At 40.8% G+C, this 24,502-nt stretch overlaps 1 protein-coding gene across 9 annotated transcripts in view; it reads right to left on the reverse strand.

Annotated features, from left to right (window-relative positions):
- The window catches only part of NBAS (NBAS subunit of NRZ tethering complex), a 325,229-nt gene that overhangs the window by 107,766 nt on the left and 192,961 nt on the right, over window positions 1-24,502 (reverse strand). For all 9 annotated transcript variants that reach the window (XM_081595917.1, XM_081595916.1, XM_081595914.1 and 6 more), the window contains 5 exons: window positions 23,315-23,428; window positions 22,874-22,997; window positions 13,696-13,772; window positions 13,171-13,308; window positions 2,739-2,968 (listed from right to left, as the gene is read on the reverse strand). In XM_081595917.1, the coding sequence (XP_081452043.1) occupies window positions 2,739-2,968; window positions 13,171-13,308; window positions 13,696-13,772; window positions 22,874-22,997; window positions 23,315-23,428 (683 nt within the window). The remainder of the gene's footprint in view (window positions 1-2,738; window positions 2,969-13,170; window positions 13,309-13,695; window positions 13,773-22,873; window positions 22,998-23,314; window positions 23,429-24,502) is intronic.

The following is a 24,502-nucleotide window of genomic DNA, read 5'->3' on the forward strand; positions in this document are numbered from 1 at the left end:
TAGGATATGCTTCAAATAGCATGTGCTAGCTGGATGCTTAAAAAAAAGACAAGACAAAGCCCTAGCAAAATATAATTGATGATGTAAGGCATGCCTTATCTTGTCAACTTGTATCTGCATAATAACCCTCTTCTAAGAAACCATAAACAATCTCACTCAGGATTACCAAATGCCCAAGGAAAAGCCCACTGGACTTGGCAATAGGAAGCCCAGGCTCAACTCCTGGCTCTGCGACCTTGAACAATGCTTTAAAGCTCTGTGCTTCTCACATTCCTCTTCCGAAAGTAAGGAGACTGGATTAAATTATCCCTTCAGTCACTTTCAAATTGGACATTAAATGAACCTAAGAAATTATGAACCTCCAGCAGAACAGAGGGAAAGAGAAAAAAAAACTGAACATTTCTCTTAAATGAATTCTGCCATAGGTTGTCCCTACTATCTTTCTTTGATCTCCCTTTTCCCTGCCTTACTCTAAAAAGAATTTGAGTGTCTTCTCATAGGAAAAAAAGCCCAGGATAATATAAAGTACTATTAGAGTACCATAGCTATTTTGCTGCTTTAAGCTTTACGAATAATGATGAAAACTAGCAAAGACCACTGCCATAATCAAGACCATCTTTGCTATTTTAAGGTACTTCTCGTGAGTGCGTGCTAAGTCACTTCAGTCATGTCTGACTCTTTGTGACCCCATGGACTGTAGCCTATCAGGCTCCTCTGTCCATGTGAGTCTCCAGGCAAGAATACTAACAGTGGGTTGCCATGCCCTCCTCCAGGGGATCTTCCTGACCCAGGGATTGAATCAGCATCTCTTACGGCTCCTGCATTGCAAGCAGATTCTTTACCGTTGATTTTAAGGTACTTATCAGGAGAGATTAATAGTTGTAAAATGTAGGCACAATCTAACCTTGTTTCAAAGGCTAGAAATCTAGACTGAACTGCATACCAATGCTTCTGGGAGAATTCAATCAGGCAGTGTCGGGAGGGTGCGTGGTGCTGAAGATGTGATGCCTTTGGTAGGTAGCAGGAAATCACAGCTGTGAGCCTTACCATCTATGGAAACTTGGGCCAATTACTTAATAAGACTTTTAAGTTCTTTGGAAAAGGAAATGGCAACCCACTCCAGTATTCCTTCCTGGAGAATCCCATGGACAGAGGAGCCTGGTGGGCTATAGTCCACGGGGTTGCACAGAGTCAGACACAACTGAGTGACAAACACTTTTAAGTTCTTCAGCTATAACAGGAGGATAACAACATTTTATATCAGAGGGTTACCTTTAAGGATTAAAAGATGTTTTCAAAATAAAGTTTACAGAGCATCTAACACCATCCTAGGCCCAAAAGAAGCACTCCACAAATCAGGGTGTAAAAAACAAAACATATCTCTAACTTAATAACCATTGTGAGTGCTACCGCTGCTAAGTTGCTTCAGTCATGTCTGACTCTGTGCGACCCCATAGACGGCAGCCCACCAGACTCCTCCATCCATGGGATTTTCCAGGCAAGAACACTGGAGTGGGTTGACATTTCCTTCTCCAATGCACGAAAGTGAAAAGTGAAAGTGAAGTCACTCAGTCGTGTCCGACTCTTAGCGACCCCATGGACTGCAGCCTGCCAGGCTCCTCCATCCGTGGGATTTTCCAGGCAAGAGTACTGGAGTGGGGCGCCATTGCCTTCTCCACACTGTGGGTGAGCCCACTTTATAAAAATATCTTGTTTAACTTCCCCAACACCTGACATGCAATTCTCATTTGATCAGAACTCACTTGATCTAAAACAAAAAATGAGGACCAGTATTAAAACCAAGGGGAACCCCATACCTAGAAGAGGACATTCCCACAGGCCTTGAACTGTACTACCATCTCACACAAGGGCTAACTTTTCTCTGGAAAGAGCTAAGGGACAAAGGAGAAAACGGAAGCTGCTACAGGCCTCGAACAAGAGAAACTGCCAGAGTGGAAGATCTGCTTTCTCTAGGAACCCAGGACAGATGAAGGTGCCCTGGACCCACAACATGTGGTCCCTCCTCTTGGATTGAGTGACTGTGCCTATTTTTAACACAGTGAGGAAATTAAACAGCCATGTAGTAGAAAAGTGAGATTCCAGCCAGGAATCAAAGGCAATTTTGTTTTTAAATTTCTAAAGCAAGCTTCATGGGCTTCCCAGGTGCCACTTGTAGTAAAGAACCTGTCTGCCAATGCAGGAGATGTAAGAGACCTGGGTTCAATCACTGGGTTAGGAAGATCCCCTGGAGGAGGCAAGGCAACCCACTCCAGTATTCCTGCCAGGAGAATCCCATGGACAGAGGAGCCTGACAGGCTACAGTCCATGGGTTGCCAAGAATAGGACACAACTGAAGTGGCTTAGCACACACACGGTAAGCTTCATACTTTTAACCCCTGATCATACTGCATCACCTCTAACATGGCACTGGGATCGGGATACCAAAATCATAGGAAATTTTCTTATAATTATCATCCTTACTATTTTAAATCTGCAAGCCTGAAATACAGTCTGCATCTACTGATCATTCAGAAGGCAGCTATGCTAACCATGATCCCACCAACAATCCATTTGTGAAGACTCACATGTCCCTCACAGGATTGGAAGAAGTAGGGGAAACCCTGCTTACAGTAACCATGAATGTACATCTTCAAGGGACTGTGACTCATAGTCCTGATAACTCAGCTTGTTCTTGTGTGTTTTATCCCACCCCTTTATGAGACAAAGGTATCTCTTACTCTGCCAGGCCAAGGATGGTTTCCCTTTTGTACTGGTCGTCGGCCGTGAACCGCTGCACGTCCACACCCTTCCGCAGGCCCTGGAGGATCTGAGCCTGAGTGAAGTCCAGCAGGCGTTCGTTGTAGTAGTGCAACTGCTTGGTCAGCGCAGCGAGGTCCTTGGGCCAGGCCTCGGGTCCATACAGAGTCACATGCCTGCTGACCATCTTGATCAGTTCTTTGGGATCAGCCTGTGAATAACAAAAAGAGTAATCAGAAAAAAAAAAAAATACTAACAGCGGAAAGAAGGTCATGTCAACTGGGCATCTGTCTGGCCCTTCACACGGCCGCTATCTAATCAAGGTTTACAACCACCCCGGGGAGTCTGTTGCAGAGGTGGTCCATTTTGCAGACCATAAGAACAGGACACAGAAACTGAGTCTAGGAATGGATTTCTGGACGCCTGCTCTGTTCTTCCACCTTAAAAATCTCCATCCACTTAAAAAATACATATGCTTGCTTTTTCAACTACCATTAGATAGCTGAGCCTATTCCAGATCTCTTCCCTAATTATCTGATCATTTATAATAATTCACCCTGGAAGCAATTTTTGTCATCAATGCCCCTGGATAAATATTCTTTGCACCAACTAAGTATTCTCAATAACAAAGCTGTAGTTCAATAATCCCATCAGAAATGCCTAGACAGTTAAGTGGAAGAGTATTTTCTCCAGGGATAGTGAGGGGAAAAAAACCCATCCTTGTTCCTACAATCATCATTTTTTTCTAGTTTCATAAGAAAGTATGCAACCAATTTTTACTTTGCTCAATTTGGGGCTCAATGGGATACTATCCTGTAATTCTTTGACTCATTTGAAAAGACCCTGATGCTTGGAAAGACTGAAGGTGGGAGGAGAAGGGGATGACAGAGGATGAGGTGGTTGGATGGCATCACTGACTCAATGGACATGAGTTTGAGTCACCTCTAGGAGTTCGTGATGGACAGGGAGGCCTGGCATGCTGCAGTCCATGGGGTCACAGAGTTGGACACGACTGAGTGACTAAACTGATACTGATGTTACAAAACTATTATTCAAATAGAACAAAGCCCATAATTGATCAGCTGACAGGAAAGGTGGTTAGCCGACCACATTTATTTATATTAAAGTTGGTCTGGGTGTCAATGAAGCCATAGCAGCGCCACCATGATTCCAGAGTTACCTAACATGTGAACAACATTAACTCAATCCCGCCCACCTTCTGGGAAGACATGGTACATATTTTAATATAAGCAAATTAGAAAAAAAGAAAAAAAACACTCCCGAATCTATCTGTGGTTCTCTAAAACACATCTAATTATAATAAGCTGTCAGCATTTCTCATGCATAAGTCATTACTCTGAGCTGCGCAGGAGATTTATCAGTGTCGGGTCTATATTGCCAAACCTAGCCTGACATTCTCTCTCTTGATCCTATTAAGGAACAGTCTGGGAGTAATGATAAAAATCAATTAAAGAAATCTTCTTGGATTCCAACAGGTAGATTTAAGAAAAGGTCAACCTTACTAAATGCTTCCCCTATCTCTATGCATACACTGAGTCCTATCCTGAAAAACTGCAGATACCTGTCTCAAGTCAAAAGACCCAGGTTTGAAAACCAATGCTCCCAAGTAAGTAGTTGTGAGATATCTGTCATTCACTCAACAAATACTTTTTGTGAACCTATTATGTGCCAGGTGATGTCCTAAGAAGATGTGACCCTTTCCTCCAGGAATGTAGTCTATAAGGAAAGACAATCAAGCAAACGACTATAAATGGTTTGATACCACTAAGCACAGGGTGCTATGGGAATGAAAACAGAGGGGTTGGCTTCAGGCATGTGTCAAGCAGGGCTTCGTGGAAGAGTTAATTTCTAGTCTAACTATTCAGATGTTAAGTAGTAAAAAGGCCATCAAGAAACACAGGTTCCCCTGGTGGCTCACTGGTAAAGAATCCACCTGCCAATGCAGGAGACATGGGTTCAATCTCTGGCCCGGGAAGATTCCATATGCTTTGGAACAACTAAGCCCATGGGCCACAACTACTGAACCTGCACTCTAGAGCCCAGGAGCCACAACTGCTGAAGCCCACACACCCTAGAGCCCGTGCTCTGCAACAAGAGAAGCCACTACGATGAGAAGCCCTCGCACTGCAACTAGCTTCCACTTGCCACAGTTAGAAAAACACCTGTGAGGCAAGGAAGACCCAGCATGGCCAAAACTAAATAAAATTATTATATATATAAAAAAAAAAAAACAGGGAAACAAATTCCAATAAAGGTAAGAATATGTGCTAAGCCTAGATGGCTAAGCCTTAATGGGAAGATGGAGTGAATAAAGCTGATCTAACTGCATTTAGAAGTGATTTGGGAATAAGCTGTATAAGGCTGGTATATCTGGCAGCGGATTTAGGCAAATCAGATCCCATTCCTCGGCTCTCAGTGCCTCTTCACCTCTCATTTAACCCAGCTTCCTTCTGCTTACAGACTGAAGCTCACGAGGCCCCTCCCTGAACCACCCCAGAGGCACAGCCCCCTCTGAAGCTGTGTGGCATAAGGATGTTGCCAGGGAGCCAGTAGCCCATCCACACCTGCTCCGCATCCTGGTGTGCCCTGTTGTTGCCTGCTCCCCTCACACCTCATCGGTGAGCACTTTTCTGCCTAGTAAGAGAGACTCAGTTCAGTTCAGTCACTCAGTTGTGTGCGACTCTTTGTGGCCCCATGGACTGCAGCACACCAGGCCTCCCTGTCCATCACCAACTCCCAGAATTTACTCAAACTCATGTCCATTGAGTTGGTGATGCCATCCAACCATCTTGTCCTCTGTCGTCCCCTTCTCCTCTCGCCTTCAATCTTTCCCAGCATCAGAGCAGGAGCAAATATCCAGCTACTGGGGCCTCACGGAAGTAGGCCAGCTCTTCTGTAGGTGTTCTTTCAGGGAGTTCTTTGTACTGGTTTTGCACTCCACTAGCAGGCTCATGTTGATCAAAACAGCGAAGAAGGCTTTTTCCCACGTATACTCTGACCCTCTGATTTCAGACTCAAGTCCTCCAGCCTCAAACTGCCCAATGTGCTCTGAAGGCGGAGTGACAACCAGGCAGCCCGTCTCTGTGTATGACTCCATGCCTTGCTCTACCAGGCTGTTGGTTCCTACCCCCTACTCATGGAATTGACCACCTTCACTCTCCTAAGAGCTTCTTACGGTTATTGTACCACACTCATTTTCTCACTCTTTGTTTTCTGGCATCTCACGGATTTGGTACCTGTATTGGGAGAGTACACTACGTATCTGATCTCATTTCTATTCTCTAACACCATTTATGAAACAAATTCCCAAACCAGGTTAGAGAGTTCAGGTCCAAAAGAGTATTGAATAGCACACAGAAACAATGCACACAGTTGCTATTACTAACATTACATTGGCTTTTCTTTATCTTACAGAGAGTTTCAAGTCTCCACATACAACCTTCATTTTCATATGTGGGAAAAAAACACCTATTCTTTTTTTGCAATGAAGAAAATGGCACGACAGAGTGTAATAAGCATGGATACACATAAGTTAGTAGTTGGATGACCTTGTGCAAACTACTTAACAACTACAAAGTTAATTGTCTTATCTATAAAATGGCAATATACTATTGCTTGCATGGTTGCACAAAGCCTAAGAAACTACACACACACACACACACACACACACACACACATATATATACAATATACAAACTAAGACCTGGTCCATAGGAGGGGCTCTAAAAATGGAAGCAATTATGGAATTTACTCAAAGGTATTTCCAGGTGGCACAGTGGTAAAGACGCTGCCTGCCAATGCAGGTGACTCAAAAGATACGGGTTAGATCCCTGGGTCAGGAAGAGACCCTGGAGAGGGAAATGGCAACGCACTATAGTATTCTTGCCTGGAGAATCCCATGGACAGAGGAGCCTGGCAGGCTGCAGTCCATGGGGTTGCAGAGAGTAGGACACGACTGAGTGACTATGCACATACATTACTGATACATCTGTTACACTTTAATTGTACCTCTACTGCATACTTTACATTGCCTCTCTTTTAAGTATTAAATTAGTTTCTGGAGGGCAGAAACCATGCATACTTAGTGATGTGTCTTTCCCATAGCACATTAGTTCTTAAACAAATCAGGTGTGGAGTAAAAGGGGGACATACAAAATAGCAGTAGTAGCTTTTAAGTCAGTAGTCCTAGTTTATATACCAGATCCTTTGCTTACTAGAGATGCAATTTGGGGCAAACATTCAAAAGAATCTTTTGGCCAATGAATACTTTGTCCTTGACAGATGCTTCATAGAGAGTAGATGGATGAGCATGTTGTAAGTTCTAGCTTTCCATGCAAATTACTTTCTAATCATTATCACTACTACTTTCTATCCCTTCCTCCAGAAACTTTACCTGTCATGATTACTTCCAATGTAAGTTTTAAATTCTATTAACAATTCTTCCCCTGGGCTCAGCACAATTTCTCTCAAAATATTCCAAAAGCATCCTCTACTCAGCCTAACACTTCATTTCATACACTCATTCATTCACTTCACAAGTGCACAGCATTAAAGTTTCTAAAGCACTTTCACATGATTTTGATCTGACCTTCATACCAACCCAGTGATGGGCACAGGAGACTGCTGGTAACTGCTTTATAGATGCCAATCTCCAATTAAGCATCCTGAGTTGGAGTCTCACAGCAAGGAAGAGACTCAAGCCTCCTGGTCTCTCATCTCATGGGCTCTCCACTGTACCAGGCCCTGCTCCCTACCCTGCCAGCAGAGCTCCTTGAATGTCCTACATCCAGCTTCACACATAAAGTCACTAATTTTTGAGCAGAGTATATTCAAACCTCTCTCCCTCTTTTTCCACCTAAGTTCAATGACATGATCCATGAGTACAAAAGCTTTTAGCCTCTAAGAAACTTTTGAAGGATTTTACGGATAGCTTTGAAATCTCCCCTATTCAGTATCGAAATGATACTACAAAAACTGAAAACATAAAAAAGCATCAAAAATTTAAGAAGTGTAGTGAATTAAATTATTCTAATTTTCCCCCAAATCTGGCAATGCAGTTTCCTTAAGGTGTAGGAAAAAAATATGCTTTCTTTAAAGACTATGGCCAAGTACCTATAAAAAAAAAATTTTTTTTTAATGTACATAAATATTTATGACACTAGAATGTTAAATGACTTCATCTACTACTACTAACTAGTAGAGGTAATAAATCCATTCAGGCTTAATAGTCTCCATTTCTTGGTAATATTGTTTATAAAGTTTTAAACAGGTGGTATGTTTCCCCTCTAGGGTTGTTATTTGCTTGAGATAATTTTCTACTTAGTATTTTCAATTAGTAGCTTAAAAAATGCATCTTAGAAATAGTCTACCATAAAGTTTTGAATTTCATCCCCTGCTGGGTTTGATTCTCTGGCATATAAAACTAAAAGACACATTTCCATTTTTAAATGATTTTATCTTCTTAAACTTTTTTTTTTTTTAAACTACAGAAATCACACTTCAAGATGCATATACAGGAAGAGGGATAAATTAGGGGTTTGAGATTAGCTGATACACAGTATTCTGTATAAAACAGATAAACAACGAGGTTACACTATATAGCACAGGGAACTGTATTCAATATTTTGTAATAACCTATGATGGAAAAGAATATATGCACATGTGTACTTGCATTCTTATATGTATAACTGAACCACTTTGTTTGTATACCAGAAATTAACACTTTGTAAATTTCAATACTTCAATTTGTAAAAAAAATTACAATTAAATACTTCAATTTGTAAAAAAGATGCAGTTACAATAATTACAAAGGTAAGATAGGAATAAAATCAAGGTACAGAAATATGTGTATAGCTTACTCATATCTGTATTAATAAGTTGTTATATAATATGTACATCCATAAACTATTTCTGGAGGGATACAAAAGGGAAACTGACCTTTTGTTTTATCCTATTTTCATCATTTGTTCTTTGCCATGTGTGCATTGTTTTTTCAACATAAAAAGTTGATTAGGACAAATACTAGAAGAGGAAATTCTCTGCATGTGACCATTTGCCAATCATTATTATAGATCTCTAAAAAGAAACATGAGGGACTTTCCCAGTGGTCAGGTGGCTAAGACTCTATACTCCCAGGGCAGGGGGCTTGGGTTTGATCCCTGGTCAGGGAGCTAGATTCCATATGCTGCAACGAAGATCTGGTGCAGCTAGCTAAATCAATCCATCAATCAATCAGTCAATCAGTAAATCAATAAATATTAAAAAGAAAAAAGGTCCGCTAGGCTGCTCCAACGATCACCCAGGTTTGCTGCCAGGTCCTGGGAGTCTGTGTGGCTGACGCGGGATGTGCTTCGCACCAAGATGCACAGGCTTATTATCAGAAATGACATCAAAAATTATATCAATACTTTCATTCAAATCTGGTAATCTACCAAGTTATCATTCCTGCAGCTCAGAACTGCAGGGAGTGGAAAGAGAAAACGTGAAAAAACTGTGCAAATAGAAACAAGCTGAACTGACAACTGAGTGGAAGCAAAGCTTCGTGGAGAGTTATTATGTGTGGAGAGTTATTATGTGTGGGCAACAAATTGAAACCACTTGGACCCACGTTTCCAAGATGATTCATCAGGAGTTTGTCATGTCTAATTCAAATTCAGCAGTGCGGTTTTATGCAGAGAGAGATCCTGAAAAGACTCAAATAATGAGCCATTAGGTAGTCAATGGACAATGCAAACATACTTAAAACATCCAGCTAACAGGCCCATCCATGAAAAGTCAGGACTCCCAAACTAATACTGACGGCTGTTCGAACCATAGCAGCTGAAATGATTCCTCAAATTAGTCACATGCCAACAGTCACTGAGTAACTAGAGGGGGTGATGTCCTGGGGATTCAGAATAGACGGGGATTCCTGCCCTCAACAGGATCATATGTGGAAAGAAGATGAGGTGCACCGGTTACCACAGCCTACAAGATCCGCTGTGGGGGGGTCTGGAGGAGAGCCGCAGGAGACAGAAATTAACTTGTGGTTCAGCTGGTAAAGAATCTGCCTGCAATGCGGGAGACCTGGGTTCAATCCCTGGGTTGGGAAGATCCCCTGGAAAAGGGAAAGGCTACCCACTCCAGTATTCTGGCCTGGAGAATTCCATGGACTATACAGTCCATGGGGTTGCAAAGAGTCAGACATGACTGAGTGACTTTCACTTTACTTTTCAACTTTAAAAAACAAACAAACAAACAAAAAGATGTATTTACAATAATTAGAAAGGTAAGATAGAAAATTTTTTCAAAAATCATTTCAGGCAGCAGAGAAAGCTTCACACAGGAGGCTTTTTTAAGCTCAGACTTATCTGCTGCTAGTGGGAAGAAGCAAGAGGTATTTCAGGCAGGAGAATTACATCTGCACAGACACCAAGGTGTGGGAAAGGATGTCAAATTCAGAGAAATATACAGTCTGAACAGTCAGAGCATAAACCTCAAATGAGCCAGTGTCAGGATCATGACTGGCGGGGTGAGGAAGAGCCGCCATTGTTCACTGAGTGGCTTCCCTGTCAAACACGGGAGTGGAGAATTCAGCCAGCAGCCACTGCAAAGCGGGTAGAAACATCATGCTGGGAGTGCGAGCCAGAGATCACTCGGGTCCAAAACACAGGGATGCGCTGCTTCTGAAACAAAGCTGGAGTGGCCGCACGACCAGGCAACGGGCAGGTAAAGACTGGAATCAGGAGCTCCGGTGACCGAGGTCACTTTCGACCGGAACGACCCTGAGCAAGTAACCCAATTTCTGCAAGTCTTACCTTCTGCACAGAGGCTGCCACTTCTGCAAAATGAGGCTGCTCAATGGATCAAATGGCAGAATGAATGTGCAAGGTACTAAGACAGCCTATGCCTTCCCAAGTGAGTCTCATCCTTCTACCGTTCCCGGACAGCTCCCCTAAACAAGCCCCACATACACCACTGCTGTGACCCCTCCTGACACCTTCCTGGCCGAGAGGAGACCCAATCGGGTCACAGTGAAGTCTGATCACTGACTTCGCTTCTATCCTTTCCCTGTGGAGTTTGGCAACACTTCTGTGCCTCGAATTTTATAAAGTAATATTTCAATACTTTCTTAAATACTTGTTAAAAAATACTAGAGTACATAGGATGGCACAGGGACATAGCAACTTTTCTGTTACAGGTTCCGTCCCTCCAGCTAGAATGCTCTCCTCCCCTCAGTCTCCCTGATGCTATGTACATCCTTTTCTTTAGTAAAAGGTCACCCTGTTAACTAAGGCCTTTCCTGAGCCTGTTTTAAACTGTACTCCACTGCTTAACTTTCTTCCTTGCTTTTTGTTTTCAAAGCTCTTATCATAATCAAAGAATATCTTTACTTTTTTTGTTGTTGTTGATGGTGCCCCTCCCTAAACAGAATGTAAATCTGAAAAGGGGAAGGGTTTTTATATACATTGTCCACTACTGTCATCCCAGGATCTAGAACACTGCCTGGTACAAGCAGTCATCTGACAAATATTTTTGATAAACACACACATAATCCAACTGCTTCCTATGTACTGAAGGATAAATCATTAATTTTCAGTATTCTACCCCAGGGAACATCCGTTTACTCCCCTTGACATTCCACGTCCTGCAATGAGGAAACCAACGAATACAACACAGACACTGGCCTGAAACAGCGCATTATCTAGTGAGATGAAAACAGGTAAATCCAAAGTAACACAGTATAAAAGTCACGAGGTGAGGAAAGGGCAGTACAGACACACAGAGGGGCATCCAGCGCAGCCTGGGAGCACGACAGGATGGTGGCAGGTCGCAGGACCCAAGTACGAAGCAAAGGCATTCTCGGGAAACATTATGGGCAAAAGATTAAAACGTGTTGAAGACAAGGAACAGAGAACACACAGGCTGTGTGAGAAATTTAAGCAGTTTGCTATGGCTGGAACAAAAGGAAAATGAAGGTGAGGAAACAGACAGAGGCCAGACAACCTCGCTAGGGCCATGGGAAACCAGTGCAGCATTGGAAATGGAAGAGAGGAAGCCCAGACCTCCATTCTGGAAAGGCTGCTCTGCCAGATGCCCAGAAAAAGATGCAGAAGCAAAAGGAAGAGACGATGCTTGTTCCATTAAGTAAGTACATTGTTCCAGAAATTAACCTGCCACACTTCCACCTATATATAATCACTTCTTTCCCTCAATTTATAACAGTAGGTCAATTCTTTATCTCAAACAAAAACATACCTGTGATATAAAAGCAAAACAAAGGAAAATTACTAGAGTATAGGGGAAAAAACGTAGTACAAAGCAGCAGTAGCTATCAAAAAAAAAAATTCAAAATTTCCAAAATATAGTAATACATGAACTAGCCTAAAAAAGACAGTCCTTTTCTTGGCCCAAATTTCATCCTAATATACCCATTTCTGAAAACAATACCCACTCATAATGATGATGCCCTTGGGAGAGTAACCTGCATGGCAGAGGGTTCCCTCATTCCCCTTTCTCTTTTTAAATAAAAACTGATGAATGAAAGCCATAGATTCTGCCATGAACAGAATGTTTTCATATACTTACAGGCTCTTAGATATGTTTTGGATGGCCGAGGCATCCAAATTCTTTCTCTGCAGTCTGCTCTGGGTCAGGGGAGGAAGAATCCTGCCTCAATAGACACTGGACCTTGAATTTGTACACAGAGTGGATTTAAAAGTCTAATCTATTGCTTATCTATTCTTAAAGTGGTAAGTCTCTTAAAATATCCAGTATAAAAAGGAGATCATTTCTGAATGCTGGTGCTTAAAGCTGGTGCATACAAGTAAACCTAGAGGCCTTCCATTTTCTAGCAGCACCTGGAACACTTTCCGGTCCAAAAAAGAAGGCAATGTAACTTGAGGCCAAGCTTAGGTGCTCTCACTCAGAAATTAACAATAAAGTTAAATAAAAGGTGTCAGAAGCATGGGGGCAAGTAGGCATAGTGTGTCTCAACATTTCATCTGCACAATTACTACTCTCATACCTCTCTGGCTTAAAAATAAATAAAAGTGCACTGCTCTTCAAAGAACAACATTGCCTACTGTCCTAAATTAGAGCCATCTTCCTCTTGAGAAGGTAGTTACAAAGTCCGTTCTCCATTTCTCCTCTACTACTTCAGCCTTTCCTAAGAATGCTGTAAAATAAAATAAATGACAGAGAAGTTAGGGGTGAATCAACATTCACCTTACATCCTAGAACCTCTGCCTCTTATTAATGCCTGGAAAAGCAACTCCGTCTTAACACAGCCATTGTGAATGCATTCTGAATTCAAAGCACTTCAGCCCCTCCAAAGAGGTAAACACATGTTTTAACTACTTTAGAAAAGCTTCACCGTTGCTCTTTAATAAAGTGGAAACTGTGAGGACTCACCCTGTAAAGAGGATGGCATTTGTCCCTGAAACATGGAGCCAACTGGGCGTAGATCTGGAGGCTATAGTAATAGGCTGCCAACTGGAGAGAAAGCGCAGAGTGGGACTGCTTTTCAAAGCACTTGTTAGCGTCTAACACCTACAAGGGAGCACAAGAGAAAGAGCTCAGCTGAAAGGAAATTAGCACAACCATCATAAACCATTACATTTCCAGTTCTTACTATAGAATTTTGGTTCAAAGTTTCTATCAAATTGACTCAAGCTCATCTTAACATGACTACATTAAAATTCAGACAGATTATAAAGGCAGATCCTATGCATGCGAAAGTAGATTTTAAAACCAAGATTCCAGCTAACATCGTAGACTTTACTCTTCAGATACTGACCACAGCCTTTCCATTATGTAGAGGAACAACCAGAAGGAAGTGAAACATGCATTCAACAATTCACTGGTGAAAAACCCTCTGTAGAGACTTTCAGTTTATTCATTTTTTAAGTCCTTTTTTCTTGGTAAGGGCAAACTTACCTGTGGTAATGCCAGGAGATAAGCAAGAGCCAAGGTCATATCATTTGGCAAAGCATCACTTGCTAGCTGTAAGAGAACTGGATGCAGAAAAAAAAAATAATAATTGCATTATTTTATTTGCAGATCCATGTGACAGTCATGGTTACTAAGTGTCACGGTTTTAGTCCTTATTTGAAAAGACCCTGATGCTGGGAAAGATTGAGGGCAGGAGGAGAAGGGGACAACAGAGGATGAGATGGTTGGATGGCATTACCGACTCAATGGACATGGGTTTGGGTAGACTCCAGAAGTTGGTGATGGACAGGGAGGCCTGGCATGCTGCATTTCACGGGATCACAAAGAGTCGGACACGACTGAGTGACTGAACTGAACTGATTTCAACCGTAATTATCTTCAGAGAACTTTTTTTTTTTTATTAACATATCAATTTATAAATCCACTGGATCTTTTTAAGATGCTTTATGAGAAAGTCTATTCAGCACCATCGAAGTACAGATTATATGCAACTATGTTAAATGGTAGTCTTGCCTTAACTCAGACACATTATGCCATTTGCTACTTACATATGTGAATACTGTTAGTGCAGCTTCAAAGTCTAAGTGCAAACAGATCAGTGAGGATGTCTCTTCCAGCTAATCTTTTAGTTTTAGAGACCCAGGCCATGCTATACAATTCTGGATATCAATGACAGCTACTGTGGAAGATGACTATGTGAGCACTCGTGGTCAGAACAACAACACAGCTTTGTGAGAGCAGACTTAGGATAACTCTCTTTATTACTACAATCATGACAATATGGCTATGTTCTTTGCACCACACTCCATGAAAAGAAAACCTGTCTCATGCTTTGATCATATAACATCTTAAAATATCCCAACCATCTCCAACTTTTATAAAAATTCTTTATATAAGCAACAACCTATCAATGTCATGGATTTAATAAAAGAGAGAACCCTGCGAATAACATCTGTGTTTATATCCATTTTGTATTAATAAGGAGGCATTCATTTAGGACCTTAAGTGACCAATACCAGATAGTCACTGTAATCACAGTGTAAACTTTTTTTATAGAGAACACAGACTCTCCTGATCTTCACTAATGAAGGTAAACAGCATCTAAATAATTCGAAGTAAGTAATATTTCACTTCATAAATACGCCATATAATTTTATGGTGTATTAGAGGAAACTGAAAGTTGCTCAGTCGTGTCCAACTCTTTGCAACCCCATGGACTATACAGTCCATGGAATTCTCCAGGCCAGAACACAGGAGTGGGTAGCCTTTCCCTTCTCCAGGGGATCTTCCCAATTCAGGGATCGAACGCTTGTCTCCTGCATTGCAGGCGGATTCTTTACCATCTGAGCCTAGAGGAGTGAGCTCTAAATGGGTGGAGTGTCAAAAATGACCTAAAACTCAACATGTCCTGTGTGTGACTCATCTAAAAGGGAACAAGGCTTCTTGCACCTCACCTCTAGTAAGAGAATCTGAGTTCTCTAAATACTCATTTCCTCTACAATTGCAACCTCCAACCTCATCTAGCTTTTTTCCACTCCATTTTTACCTCCTTCAAATATTTCCCTTCCTTATGTACAAAAGAGGCCAGTTTTCAAACTACCCCCTCTTTCTGGCTTTTAGAATCTAAACCTACTCATCAAAACCAGCCCTGTCTCTTCATGGCTCAGGAGCCCTTATGCCCCAGCTAATGGAGGACCGGCCCTCTCAGAGTTGTGTTTGGGGCTGGTCTGAGCCCTGCCTGGGAAAATCACCCAGTCCCATTACTGACTTCCAGTCAGATCTTTTGTTTTTCTTTCTTTCCTTTTTGTTTTTAATCCTATCATCAACTCAATCTTATACTTCATTTAATATGCATTTGGCGATTTCCAAAAATCAAAGCACCCTCAAGGGATGAAAAAATATGCTACCCCTGAAGATATTCCTATGCATACGTTCCAGATCCTGAAGGGAATTCCAAAAGGAGAACAACCCAACAAAAAACAAAAACAACAAAGAAGAGTCATGACAACGTGGCTGGAATAAAGCAGAGTTCTCTTGAGAGACCTTTGTGAGGGAAAAACTCCAACTGAAAATGTAAGTTCCAGTAGGTTTATTTTTCAAATAGTTATATTATTTCACAGATACAACTCAGAAGATGGTCATCAGTTTTTCTTGAACATATATCATTGAATACAAAGCTTTTAGCAGGCAAAAGAGAAAAGAAATAGTTAATTTCCATGAGCTAAAAGTAATGACAAAAATCACCCTCAGAGGAGTCCAAAGAATCACTGTTACTTTTACAAACAGTGAAAATAATCACTTTAAAATACAAATATTGACATAAAGTTAATAAAATTATTTTATTAACTCTAAAAAAAAAATAATAAAAAAAATAAAATAAAATAAAATACAAATATTTGCTCCAAGTGAATAATAACCAAAAGATTTCATTTCATATATACAACTCTTGTGTCCGACTCGTATGACCCCATGGACTGTAGCCTGCCAGGCTCCTCTGTCCACAGGAAAGAGTACTGCAGTGGGTTGCCATTTCCTTCTCCAGGAGATCTTCCCAACCCAGGGATCGAACCCAGGTCTCCTGCATCACAGGCAGATTCTTTACTGACTGAGCCACCAGGGAAGCCCCACATTCACAACAGTATTCATCAATTTTAAAACTTTTCTGCAATTTATAATGCACTGACATTTGAGGGGGAAAAGTCTTGTCAATCTGGGCTATTGGCAGACTAGTCAGTTGCCAAGTAAAGCAAACAACTTCACTGTGGGCACATCACTGATGTGCAAACCAACCAGTTCGGAGCCAGTTCTCTGAACCAGCCCCTTTCTCTGGCTTCTGCACTCCAGACACAATATCACCTCTGCCCTGATCACCCCAGGGTCAAGCGCTAGATAGCCAGAGATCACCCCATAGCCCAGAGTCCAAAGTTACCCAAACTCTTCATCTCAGGCTTGCTCAAGCATCTACCAGACCTTGCCTGTTACTTCCCATGAAAACCCATACTCTGCCCCCTTCATGCCTTCTGCCTCCCTCTCCCTCTCTTTCTCCCCTGAGGTAAAGACACAGTGAGAAGGCAGCTGTGTGCTAGCCAGGACGAGATAACTCACAAGAACCCAACCACACTGGCATCTGATTTCCAGTCTCCAAACTGTGACACTGGGAATTTCTGCTGTTTAAGCCACCTGGTCTATAGTATTCTGTCCTGTCAGCCCAAGCTGACTAACACAGACAGAAAAGACGACATACAAAATAAGATCTCTCTCTCCGTCGGTATATATCAGGCTATCGACAATCTTATGCTACTACAAGCAATAAACATATGCTGTATTTTTCATGTGTGTGAATTCATGGAATAAATTCCTAGAAGCAGAATTACTAGGTCAAATAATACCCACAACTATAATTTTTATAGCTATCGCCAAAGTGCCATGTGTTTTTCAAATTCTCACTTTAAGCCAGGTCCTCCTGGTGAAGCATCTCCACCAGGACTGCCGTTTAGCTGGCATATCTCACCCACTTGAATGGCCATTTGGCCCATTTTTCAGGAGGCCTCTTGACATCTACTTCAACCACAGAAGATGAAGATCCCTTAAACTTTTGAGGGTGAGTCCAAAATCTTCTCCACAGGGTAAGCTTCACTGATATGAATTGACTCCTCAGAATTAATCCAAGAGAAGGGTACCCTGGCTTTCTGTTTCATCTTTCTGAGGAATTGATGACTCAGACTTTTGCCCCACTCTCATCAGACGAACTCCAGTGAAATCCAGAATACTACATCTGATTTAAATTCCTCTGTGATTGGGTTCTCTTACTTGTACAGTTCTCCTGCAGATGAAAACTATGAACTCTGGATAAAGCATAAAATACAGGTATCTGAAGGCACTGGCGAGGCACCGAAAGCAGACAGAAATAGAGGGTAGATGCCATTTGGAAAAATGAAATGACAGCAGTGAGTTTCCCATCTTTACAGCTTCTATCCTGAGGGCAAGCTTCTGTCTGCTCCTTGCCAGGCAGGTAAAATTCAGACGGAAAACTTTAAGTCTTAAAGAACCACAGCCCAGGAAAACCACAACAGCCAACAAATAAGAGAGGTCTGATAGCTTCTTACAAAACTTTGGCTCATCAATTCCACCCTTAGTTACCCCAGAGAAATAAAAACAAAGGTCCGTAAAAACACAGGTTCACAGAAACACTGTATAAGAGTTCACAACAGCTTTTTCATTAACAACCCTCAGTTGGAAAAAGCCCCTATGTCCCTCACCAAGAGAATGGGTAAACTGTGGTATATTTATACAGTGGAATACTTTTCAGTTATTAAAAAACAAAAGAAAGAAAGAATAGAAAAAAACCTACTGATAGAAGCAGATAAATCTCAAGTTTCACATAAAAGAATACATCTTGTATGATTTCACTGAATGAATTCTAGAACAGTCAAAACTCGTCTACAGCAGGGGAAAAACTGAACATTTGTCAGTCCCGATTAGGAGTGTGGGGTGGGTGTTTTCAGGAAAGAGGCATGACTTTCTGGGCTGACAGTAATGTTCTGCATCTTGAAAGGAGTCAGGGTTACACAGGTGCTGTGCTTGTCAAAACTCAGAGTCTTATGTCTACACTTAGGATTTTTGCATTCCATTGTTTGTAAATGAAAAAAAATAAATAATAAAACCATTGTAAAATAAAAAAGTAAGAAATATTGACTAGAGATATGCACAGTGCATGTCAAGAGGCGAAGAGTAACAATGCCTACAACTCTGAAATGTGTCAGAAAAGAAGTTGTATTTGGTGGGAGGACTAGAGCAAGTGTAGTAAAATATTAATTGTTGAAATCTAGTGGAGAGTATATGGGAGGTTCACTAGAATCTTCTTGACTTTTCTACACATTTGAAAATTTTCTTAATAAAATATTTATAGAAGACAAGGGGGAAAAAATCCTTCTGAAAACAGGGTCAAATGCTCAAGATCCCCAACAGTTATTTCCCAAATGGGGTTCCGTGTGGACAAGTATACATGTACCTCTTCTTCAGCACTCAGGCAGCTGAGTTTCCAGCCATACAAAGCCTGTGATCTCCCTGCTGCTCCAAGACGGGAAAGGCCACCATCACTGGTGTCAGGTACACCAGCATCTCCTATGTTCGCAGGTTGAAAGGAAAGGGATCAAGTCTCTTCCCTGATCCTTAACACAACTGTCAAAGTCACTTCGTGACATCTTTTTCTCCCACAGCCAGATCACAGCTCATTAATCCCTACAACCCAAATGCTGACCCAGAACCCCTCCTGCCTAACAACTGAATTATTGAAGGAAACCAACTTGGTCGGAGGCTTGCGGGGGAAATGAGAGGGGAGAGACGGGAGGGGGATGGGGAGACACATCATAACTGCCCACACTTGACCCCATCCCAACTTTCTCAGCAGCCCTCACTGAGGCTCAATTCAAACCCCCACATACAGGAAGCTTCTCAGACCTTGAATCTGTGAGCCATGTGAAGCTACATATGACAAAACTATCAATGAGGATCTGAAGTAGACCAGAAACCACAGGGTTTCAGTAGGATGGGATCCATCAGATATCTTGCTGGCTGTAGACTGTATTGTGCTGATTTTCCATTACCATTCAAGATACATGTATTTATTTTTTTTTTAAATAATAAAGACCTGTCCTACATTTAGCACTGTGTATGAATTTAATTTGCAATGCTTATTTTCTAACCTTGTAGAAAATACACTGCATTTTCTAGACAAGTAATACAGCCAAAATCAGATGAAATCTATGCCTAAGCCTCCAAGCACTAATTCTCTGCAAAATAAGTGCCTCTGGAAAGCACTCTATGATAAATTTAATTCCAGAACAGAATTCACAGAGGAAAGCTGCCCATATTATTGATTTAGAAATCATTAGCCATTAAATCATTCATTTAGCTAAATAAATAATGATCAATTTTCTTTACCTAGTCTCCATAAAAAACCTTTTCATCAACTTTATTAAAAAATTCTGAAAAGTCAGATCGTGTTGGGAAGTTTAATTTGTATCATGAGCTACTTCTGAACCAAAGTCAGGAGTCACATTTCTATAATTTTTAATTTGGGTCATTTAACCTGTATCATTTATCAAATCTGTTGAGTTTCTAACAAATATTTGATACTATAAAACAGCTAACGATATCTGTCTCAAATATATTAGTATTCTCAAGAGAAACCAAACGTGATCATTTTGTAACATATGGAAATATCAAATCACTATGCTGTATACCAGGAACTAATAATTTTGTAGGTCAATTACACTTCAGAAACAAACTCATAGAAAAAGAGATTAGATTTGTGGTTAACAGAGGCAGGGAGTAGGGGAAGGTAGAATTAGATGAAAGTAGTCAAAAGGTATCACCAACTTCGAGTTATAATTGAAAGTTATACTCCAGATACAGGACAGTAGGTGGTTCAAGGACCAATGCTTCAGTGAGTGACGTACACATGGTGAGTACCCCCAATCCACACAGCTCCTCCACAAAAATCTCTATTTGCTTCATGTTTCCAGATCATTTTGAGGCCTCATCATTTAGTTACCAGCTACCACAAAGATGGTCAGATATTTTAAGAACCCCATGAAAGGGGGAGGCCAAATAATCTAGAAAGCTGTGCCCCACCAGGACCTTATTCTCAAGTACTCTCCACCTTCCTCCAAAAACAGCTCTGGAAAACAGCAGAAGCTTTAATAAACTGAGAAATCAGTGTGACAGTCTCTCTCCAAGGACACAGCCATCTTTCAAACCTTTAGCATGCAGTTCCATTCTCTTGCCTTTTTTTGTAGGAGAGGTATGCAAATACACACACACACACACACACACACACACACATACATATATGTCATAAGCTAAGTCATAAATTAACATATTCTCGACTGGAGATGTATTAATATATCTTTTGTTACCCGAATGTTACTGACCAGAGTGTTTCAGTATTCACTTACACAGCAAATTGCTGGTCATAGGCCTTAGGTTCTGCAAAAATCCTCTAATTGATAATGTGTTAAGATATTACATAAGTCAATGTTTCCAAATTCCTGGTTATTAATTCAGTCCTTTATTACACCAATTAACAGATGACATTTCCATGTCTAACCAGTATTTTCTTAGGGTCTTAGATTTTATCTGTATAAGCTATTCCAATAATCAATCACAATTTAATCCATGAGTAATGTATTACAATATTTTTAAAGAAAAGAAAGAAGTAATAAATAATTAAAAGAGGAAACAGCAATGCAACTATACTCTTAAAATATATTCAATATCACTTGTAAGATGTGTCATGATTTAGCAATAGCCTCTTGGAGGAAAAAAAGAAACATGAATGTACCATCAACTGTGACTTGAACACTAATTTCAGAAAAGCAAGGAGGAACCTAAAGAGCCTCCTGATGAAGGTGAAAGAGGAGAGTAGAAAAGCTGGCTTAAAACTCAACATTCAAAAAATTAAGCTCATGGCATCTGGTCCCATCACTTCATGGCAAATAGAAGGGGAAAAAGTAGAAGCAGTGACAGACTTTATTTTCTTGGGCTCCAAAGTCTCTGCGGCTGGTAACTGCAGCCATGAAATTAAAAGATGCTTGCTCTTTGGAAGGAAAGCTATGGCAAACCTAAACAGCATATTAAAAAGCAGAGATAGTACTTTGCTGACAAAGGTCCGTCTAGTCAAAGCTATGGTTTTTCCAGTAGTCATGTACGGATATGATAGCTGGACCATAAAGAAGGCTGAGTGCTGAAAAATTGATGCTTTCAAACTGTGGCGTTAGAGAAGATTCTTGAGAGTCCCTGGACAGCAAGGAGATCAAACCAGTCAATCCTAAAGGAAATCAATCGTGAATATTCACTGGAAGAATTGATGCTGAAGCTCCAATACTTAGGCTACCTGATGCAAAGAGCTGACTCACTGTAAAAGACCCTAATGCTGGGAAAGATAGAGGGCAGGAGGAGAAGGGACGGAGAAAGGATGAGATGGTTGGATGGCCTCACCAACTCAATGGACATGGGTTTGAGCAAACTCCAGGAGATAGTGAAGGACAGGGAAGCCTGGCATGCTGCAGTCCAAGGGTCGCAAAGAGGTGGACGTGACTTAACAACTGAACAACAAGGCAGAGAAACTATAGATCATGATATGCATCTCAGAACTGAAGAAAAACAGTAACTTTGTAACAACTTCCAGTACCCCAGGCTCTGCAGAGTATTTGCTTCCTCTCTTTCCAACTGCATATAAATAATGATTGAAAGAAAGGATGATCTAAAAATAAGTTATAGCATCAGGTTTAATGATTGAAAGAAAGGATGATCTAAAAATAAGTTATAGCATCAGGTTTCCAGGAACATGGCAGTTCTATTCCCCACATACATTTTTCCAAGTTTTACTCCACACAAATGTGTTCCATTAAAACACAGCATTATCCAGGCTCATTAGCTTATAGGTTATATGGAAGTGGAAGTCCTGGACAAGACTGCCAAGAAAACTGTTTTTCCCTTCTTTACTCCTTACAGATACCTGGAATATAGACAAGATAGCTGGAGCCCCAGTTGTCTTTAGGTCCTGAAGTATCTATTAAGGCTGGCAAAGCAGAAAGAGAGGGAAAATTGAAAAATAAAAATAGTCAAGGCAATTACCTTGGAAGCTTGAAAAGAAGTAAGGAGGTTAAAGAAGAAAAAAGTACAAACGCCAAGTGGTCTCTGGTCAACTGCATACAGTTTCATTCTTTTCAAAAAATTTCACACGGAATGATATGGCACCAGGCAGAAAATCCTTAAGACGAAATACACATCTATAGCCCATGAAACAGGTACATAAGAGTTCTTGATTAACCCATAAAACCAGGAAAGAAAGTGGTATCTATTGAGCTCATTATTCTGTATCATTCCCTATAAGAATCACCTTACATGATTAGCAACCTAAATAGCAATTGTATCTCATTTATCCTTTTAAATCCTCAATATTACAAGTATCCAGAAAATGGTAGGTACTCAACAAATGATTCAAATCAATGAATAAATAAATGTATGAATGATGATACCAAGTTAAGTTATTCAAAATTACTGAAAATGTTACTGTTTTTCCTAACTCTCATTCATTCACACAGTCTCACCTATCATTCTGAGTTACACACTGTCAGGGAACTAGAACCTTTCATACCTTCTGTTGTTGGAAATACTTCTTCTCCTTCGGTTTTAGTTTCTGCCAGTTTCCCAGTTCTCAGCAATACTTCTGCAAAGCTTTCTACCGGGATATGTTGATAGGTGTCATAGGTCACTTCAGACTAGACAAGAGAAGCAGTGACATCATTTGATGAGGTGGCTTTTTCTCTATGAAGATATTCTTAGAAAAGATAATGATAGGATTTTTATCTTTTCATACCTTGAATTATAGTTTCTCACTTACTAAACCATTTTATTCCACATAAAATTGTAAAACAGATTTTAGTCTCATAACATGTTGCAATGAATCACATAAAACCAATGAAAAACATGAGTACGAACAAAAGAAGTACATCTTTAAAAAACTGCATATTTTGTTCGTAGTAAAATGCTCACACCACGATAGTTAAATCTATGTTCTTCGGCACACTGCCCTTACCTCTACGACAAAGGGATTGGAGATGACAGATTCATAAAAAGGATGACAGCCTTGTTTTTCTAGGCCTTCATTGGCTCTGGTTCCAATTTGATAAACACCACCAAATTCTTGACCCTAAACAGAACAAAGTGAAGATCAGTGGATAAAAGAAAGAGAGCTGGGAGGGGAGATGGAGGAGGAAAGGAAGGAAGAAGGAACAAACAGATTTCAGGAGAAACAGATCAATGTGTATTGTGTGAGCCAAAGAGAGTGTCAGAGCGACACCAAAACCCAGAGGAGAATATTAAGAATCATCATCACATTCTAAGAGCAGTGCTTCAACCTCACCCTGAAGTGCATTTTGATTTTTCTGGTCACTTTGACATCACTGAATCAGAAACACTGAAGCAATCGGTGTTACACACATGGCCAGTTTTCTATACAACAGTCAAGATAACCTTTCTAAAACATCATTCTGTATATGCTGTTCCCTTGCTCCAAAAACCTTTAGTAGCTCTGAATAATGCAGTCAGCAGTATCAAATCTAAACTACAAAGAATAACATTCAAATTCACTAAATGCTAATTACCATTAAAGGCTAACACTCCATGCAACTACTATGTCCATCCTACTGGCCTCTATGCCTTCCTTCCGTTACAAGGGTAATGGTCCATGCTGACTGCCCACCTCTCCTCCCAGGCCTGCCACAGACCACACCTGCTGAAACCACAGCAGATGGAGGCAAGGTAAGACTGGCTCCCTTCATCAGCCCCTCCTCCTCAACATCTACAACCCATATGAACACCTTTATAAGACTAGTCTTCAGTATTTTTCATTAGCAATATTTTAGTACCCCTACTATGGTTAATCATCTTTATGCTTTGTTCTCCTCAAATAGACTGTAAAGGCCCTTACTGGAAGAGCCAAGAAGATGACATTCACCCACTTCTCTGAAGTTCACGGAGCACTCACTTAGGCCAAGAACAGCCTAGGAAACAATCAAGCTGCTGCTGCAAATGATGTTAAAATAGTTTCTTCAGAGACAACTATACACTAGGCACAGTGTTAAACTTTATCTAAGACACTGTTGCTGTTGAGTTGCTCAGTCATGTCCGACTCTTTGCGACCCCATGCATGTCAGGCTTCCCTTTCCTTCACCATCTCCCGGAGTTTACTCAAACTCATGTCCACTGAGTCAGTGATGCCATC

Source organism: Giraffa tippelskirchi, chromosome 4 (assembly GCF_054371585.1).
Source record: "Giraffa tippelskirchi isolate mGirTip1 chromosome 4, T2T-mGirTip1v1.2.pri, whole genome shotgun sequence".
NCBI lineage: Eukaryota > Metazoa > Chordata > Mammalia > Artiodactyla > Giraffidae > Giraffa > Giraffa tippelskirchi.